General features: G+C 46.1%; 1 protein-coding gene across 1 annotated transcript; it reads left to right on the top strand.

Annotated features, from left to right (window-relative positions):
- Nucleotides 1-322: 322 nt before the first annotated feature.
- Nucleotides 323-4,886, top strand: LOC104531342 (transmembrane protein 45B). The gene is made up of 5 exons (XM_010176198.1): nt 323-526; nt 862-1,074; nt 2,545-2,729; nt 3,891-4,036; nt 4,769-4,886. The coding sequence occupies exons 1-5, from the start codon at nt 343-345 to the stop codon at nt 4,884-4,886; spliced, it is 846 nt and encodes a 281-aa protein (XP_010174500.1). The 5' UTR covers nt 323-342.
- The last annotated feature ends 1,242 nt before the right edge of the window (nt 4,887-6,128 follow it).

Below are 6,128 nucleotides of genomic sequence, written 5' to 3'. Positions count from 1 at the left end.
CAGGAGCTACTGCTGGGAGGGATCCCAGGGGATACAAGGTTCGGGCTGGGATGTGTCAGAGATTGCAGCAGATATGAAGCCTCTGCTAAACTAGTCTGAGCTCTGGCTTTTTTGGGATATTCCCTATTCTGAGGCAAGGACTTCAGAAAATGCCCAGATATTCCCACCTCTCACCCTTGGCGGGTTTCTCAGTGCTCCTTCCTATTCCCATGTGCCTGGTCAAGCCTTTCCCAGTCCTTCCTGAAAAAAAATCCCATTTTTTCCAGTTATGTCCAATAACTGGTGTTAAGTTGTATAATGACATTGTTTTTCTTTGTCTTATAGTCAGAGGACGTTGTCAGGATGGCGAACTTCAAGGGTCACGCGCTTCCAGGCAGTTTCTTCATTCTCTTTGGGCTCTGGTGGTCTGTGAAATACCCGCTGCAGTATCTCAGCCAGAAAGCAAATAAGAAAACAGTCAGGATTTATTGTTTCCAGCGTGTGGATGCCATCGAAGGGGGAATCAAAATCATCTTTGCTCTAATAGGTAAGGGTTATATTTTACTAGTTATGCTGGTAACTACCCAGCCTGTAGCAGTGACTTTACTGGAGCCTTTACTCCAGAGAAACTGGTCCAGACGTGGAAGATGCATCCTTGATGTTCATCTTGTCTTGATCTCTAATAGAGTTTGATGCAAAAAGTCTTATATCCCGTCCCAAAGCTACCATTAATACAGGCAGGCTTGATTTTTATATCCAGTCCTTTCTCCCTAATGCAAACCCATCAGCTCTTGCTTTGGAAACCTCTCGTAGCCGTGAGTAGCATCAACCATCGTTGCGTATAAACCATCAGAAACGGCATGTTCTTGTGTGTCCTTGCAGGGATGCTGGCAGAGCAGTTCGTCCCAGATGGTCCACACTTGTACCTCTACAGCGGGGAGAACCACAACTGGGTGAAGCTGATGAACTGGCAGCACACCACCATGTACCTCTTCTACGGGCTATCTGGGGTGGTGGACGTCTTCACCTACATCTCCCAGGTGGTGCCGTTGGGTCTGGATCGCCTCATGATGTCCGTGGCTGTGTTTGTTGAAGGTCAGTAGAAGGTGACACTTAATTTGGAGAGGGATGTTGGAGGCTGAGTCAGAGAGGGACCAAAATTGGCCAGATTGAGATATTGCTCTGAATGCCCCTGAAGATAGGACAGGTTGTAGGTGATATATTATCGAAGGGCCGTCTGTAGCAAGAAGGGAAATACAGGCATGAAGAGGTCCTGGCTTTGCCTGCTTTGGGATTTCTGGGGTGACAGCAGTACAAAGCAGCAGGCTGAGTTTCCTCCTTATGATAAATGGCTGGTGGATGCTGCATTTATCTTCCATCTCCAGAGCTGTTTGCGTGCCCCGCGTTCCACCCCCTGAGAGCCATTAATTGCACTGCAGGCATCGTCATCCTCATCTGCTTGCATTGCACGAGGCAAATTCAAGTGACTTATTCCAGCTTCAGCACATCATGAATATCATTTTGTCTTCAGGCTGTCTTGCAAGTCATCAGCCAGGATTTCTGACCCCTCTTGGATCACACACTAGGAAATTAAAGTCTTGCTTATATAGAAAAGCCTTTAATGAAGGTGCATCTCCTGTTATTTTCCCTTCCCCAGTCCCAGTGGTTTTTGAAGCAGCAGCAGGGGCAGCTCAACAGGGACAGCCTGGCATGTAAGAAAAGGAAATCTACCATTTCCAGCCCCCAAGAAAATGGTGAAGTTTAGCAATAGAAAAGCAGGACGCAGCAAGAACCTGGCTATAAGGAGAGGGTGACCTGAAGAGGTGATGGTACCAACATGGGAAGAAGCACAGAATCGCAGAATGGTGGGGTTTGAAAGGAACATCTAGAGATCATAGAATCATAGAATGGTTTGGATTGGAAGGGACCTTAAAGATCATCCAGTTCCAACCCCCCTGCCAGCAGCAGGGACACCTTCCACTAGACCAGGTTGCTCAAAGCCTCATCCAGCCTGGCCGAGAACACTTCCAGGGAGGGGGCATCCACAACTTCCTTGGGCAACCTGTGCCAGTGTCTGACCACCCTCACAGTGAAGAACTTCTTCCTAATATCTCACCTAAACCTCCCCTCTTTCAGCTTAAACCCATTTCCCCTTGTTTTGTCATTAACTGCCCTTATGAAAAGTCCTTCCCCAGCTTTCTTGTAGTCCAACCTCCCTGCCAAAGCAGGTACCTCTACAGCACAGGATTGCATCTAGGTGGGTTTTGAAAATCTCCAGAGAAGGAGACTCCACAATCTCTCTGGGCAGCCTGTTCCAGCGCTCTGGAGAACCACCCTTCTGTTTTCCTCTATCTTTGGTCCTCAACTTGCTCAGATCCTCCTGCCCCAAGGTTGGACATCGCATCCCTCCAGGATGGTGGGATGAAATGCCAGGAGACTTGGAGGGATGGTTCTATGTGAAGTCCCTTGTCTCAGTTTGCCAGCTGAGCAGGTGATTTACTCTACCAGGTCTCTGTGGTCATGGTATTGCTACTGCTACTCTAAGCATGGTGTGTATTTTGGCAGGTTGTCTTTTTTATTACCATGTCCTTCACCGCCCCATGATGGATCAGCATATCCACTCCCTGCTGCTCATTGCCATCTTCTCAGGGGCCTGCAGCGTCATGCTGGAGGTCTTCCTCCGTGACAACATTGTCCTGGAGATGTTCAGAGCTGGTGTCACCATTGTCCAGGGAACTTGGTTCTGGCAGGTCAGTTCTGCCTTCTCTTGCAGAGCAGAACACCGAGGTAGGAGACCAACGGGGAAAAGAGGGAAAAAAAGCCGTACATCAAATATCAATCGTGTGTCTCTGAAGGATAATTTTGCCAGGCTCACTTCATAAATAGATCATAACCCAGAATGCAAATTTACTTCTCACAGGTCATCTCTGATGCCTGCTCCTTTTATAGCCATTTGTCTTGGCTTATTTCTTCTCTGAGGGGGAAAGAGAAAAAGCGAACGCTCGCAGCGAGCGAGCAACATTTCACAGTATCTAACAACCAAGTACTAATTGCTTAACGTGCCTAATGCAGCCTCCAGCACTCCCTCTGGTTTAGGGAGAAGATGCAAACCCCACCAAGCAAGCAAATGGCTGAGTTAAAAATACGGCCACCTGATTGCTTTGGTAGGAGTTGAAGAAGCAAAGAAATCAGTTGGAGATAACCACTCCCAAAACTAGGCTGCCAAAAAGAAATGTGAGCTCCCCTCCTCTTCCTCAGCCCCAGGGCTGCTGCACTAACTCCAACCCCAAGAAAATGGTGAAGTTTAGGAATAGAAAAGCAGGACACAGCAAGAACCTGGCTATAAGGAGAGGGTGACCTGAAGAGGTAATGGCACCAACACGGGAAGAAGCACAGAATCACAGAATGGTGGGGTTTGGAAGGAACATCTAGAGATCATCTAGTCCAACCTCCCTGCCAAAGCAGGTACATCTACAGCACAGGATTGCATCTAGGTGGGTTCTGAATATTACCAGAGAAGAAAGGAGACTCCACAACCTCTCTGGGCAGCCTGTTCCAGTGCTGAGATTCAGAGATTAAAAACTAGGCTGAGCTTGTAAAATACTAAATTTAGAGGTTTTGAAGGATGGTTAAGAGTCTGTAATGCAGAGGGGCAAATGTATCTGGATATCATACGGAAAAAGAGAGACCACAGGCATAAAATTGCTTCGTGTGGCTCCTCAGTGCAAGGCTGGACTTTAAGGGCAGTCTCAGCAAAAGCTACAAAAAATTACTGTCCTTGTGAAGGTTCAAGTCCCTGGGTCACTGCATGGATCACGGGGATACCCGAGATGGACAGAGGGGTGCTGGAGTGCTTCAGTACATTGATTTTTTTTTCCCCCCCAAGGTAATAAATTATTTGTTCCACCCAGATTGGGATTGTGCTGTTCCAGCCGTGGGGAGGTCCGATATGGGATGAGAAGGACCACAGCAACATTATGTTCCTGACCATGTGTTTCTTCTGGCACTGGGCAGCCGCTGTGGCCGTCCTGGCTGTAAACTACACTCTCGCTTACTGGTAAGGCTGGGCAGGAGTGGGGTGGGCAGACTGGTAGGACTTTGGGCAGGAGTGAGGTGGGCAGGCAGGGATGGGAATGGCTGGAGTGAGATGTAGATGTTCTCCAGCTGATCCTGGAGTACAAAGTCACCCCTGACCGCTGGGAGTTTTAGGGCACGGCGACAAACGTGCGCGTTATTTGTTGAGTGCACAGAATGCAAAATAGTGTCAGCGAGAGGCACGGGCATTAAATGTGGAGAAGTCAAATAATCAAACCCCAGAAGCTCCTCCTGGAGCTCACACCACTGTTTTTTTTCTCTGCACCAGGTGCTGGAAGTCAAACTATAATTTGATAGAGAAATCAAAGCGTTGCCAGGACTTCCTGACACTTTGTCCCCTCCCTTGCAAGGATTTCGAAGCCGTTGATGGTCATTGAGTTATTAGAGATACAACAGCACTGTCTGATGGTTAAAGCAGCCCCAGGCATGGCTTTTCCCAAGGGGATGGGGAGGGGATATCATCCCACTTTCAGGGGTGCTCCTACAGCCTACAAGCCTCTAAGAGATGCTGCGTGGGGATAGTCCAATCTATGCAAGCAAATAATAAAATAACCCCCAAATCCCAGAATTTCAGCACCTCTAGAGTATTTTCTCCCCCTCTGTATATATTCATTACAATATATGAATGTTTTTGCTCCTCTGAGCATTCTGGTGAATGGTTTTGGGGGGGTTTGCTAATGGTGATATATTGCAGCTGCCTGCAGAGGTGCAGGAGAAGCAGCGGAGAGCCTTACATCAGCCTCGGTGTCCGGCAGCGAAAGTGTGACACGAGCTCCCAAGCTGCCTTCTTAAATGGATCTGATGAAGAGTGAAGAAGGTGAAATCTCCTTCTCCAAAGATGTGAAGAATCTGTTTTCTAGAAGAAAAAAATAATAATAATAATAATAATAAAAATCTAATGGATTATTTATGTTTTGGATGAGCAAAGAGAGGTGCCACCATTCTGCTGCTGGGAAGAACGTTGGGTGCACGGGTGATATCTGTACCCAAATATCACCATCTCTGAAACAAGCACAGCTTGCAGTGGTTTTTTAGCCACAAAATTAAACGCAGAAATTCAACCTGAGATCACTTCATCCTATGGATTCCCACGTGTATTTCTACAGCGATGGAGGGCATCCTTTGACCAGCTGACTTTTCCAAGGACATGGAGGCTTTTGACCATGATTAAAGTCAGAGAAACCTCCAAGCTTGAGGTCATGTACCTCCAGAGCAAGGCATCATCCCAAAGAGGAAGGATAAAAGAGTGTTGAATGCGAGATCATGTCGAATTTGCAACAGCATGACTTGATTGTACACAATGCAAATTTTATTACCGAAGCTTTGCACTAAAGAGGGGTTTTGTTAATAGTTTTCATGTTCACTTAAAAGGCTGAAAGAGTGAAAAAATGTGAAATAAAAATCCTCACTGAACAGATATCCTTAAATTTAACTCTGATAAATTATAGACTGTGTAATAATAGCTTAGACAAATCCATCCCTCAGACCTGTAAAGCCTCAAGAGCTGTAAAATACACGGCTAAGCAGCGGGGATTCATAAAACCCCCCAGTTTTCCATTGAAAATAGACCCCCCCCCGCTTGGAAAGTGAGGTGAAACAGGCAAATAATTTGTTTTCAGAGTGCCTTTGCCAGCTAAATTCTTGCAAAAAGAGACTGAAAATGTCACATTGGAGATAGGAGGAAAATGTGCCAGAAGTGAGTACGGGATTAAAAAAAAAAAAGAAATAATAATAATAAAAAAATTAAATATATTAAAATATATTTTTAAAAAAATATACCCCACCAGTGTAAGATGAATTGCAGCTGTTCATATTTCCAAGCCTGGGGCTGGAAGGATGCTCTGCACTGGAGTCTTCCTTTTGCTGCTAAGATGGGACCACAACCCGGGGAAAAAATATTTTGCAGGGTGACACTTCCTAATGCACAGAGAAAACCCTATTTTCAAGGTGACAAAGTGAGTTACCTAGAGTGCTGCAGGATAGAAAGCAGCTTAATTGAGCAGCAAAAAGGCTTTCTGTGATGCTCTGAATTATTTCTGCTCTTCTTTGAATTA

Source organism: Antrostomus carolinensis, unplaced genomic scaffold (genome assembly GCF_000700745.2).
Source record: "Antrostomus carolinensis isolate BGI_N321 unplaced genomic scaffold, ASM70074v2 scaffold6879, whole genome shotgun sequence".
NCBI classification, from domain to species: Eukaryota; Metazoa; Chordata; class Aves; order Caprimulgiformes; family Caprimulgidae; genus Antrostomus; species Antrostomus carolinensis.
Note: the sequence above shows the minus strand (reverse complement) of the source record. Positions and strands in the feature narration are given on the sequence as shown.

Coding starts and splice junctions, on each gene's coding strand:
- LOC104531342 (XM_010176198.1), top strand. CDS start 343: ATGGCGAACTTCAAGGGTCACGCGCTTCCAGGCAGTTTCTTCATTCTC. Junction 1,075..2,544: donor CGTGGCTGTGTTTGTTGAAG/GTCAGTAGAAGG, acceptor GTATTTTGGCAG/GTTGTCTTTTTTATTACCAT. Junction 2,730..3,890: donor AGGGAACTTGGTTCTGGCAG/GTCAGTTCTGCC, acceptor TGTTCCACCCAG/ATTGGGATTGTGCTGTTCCA.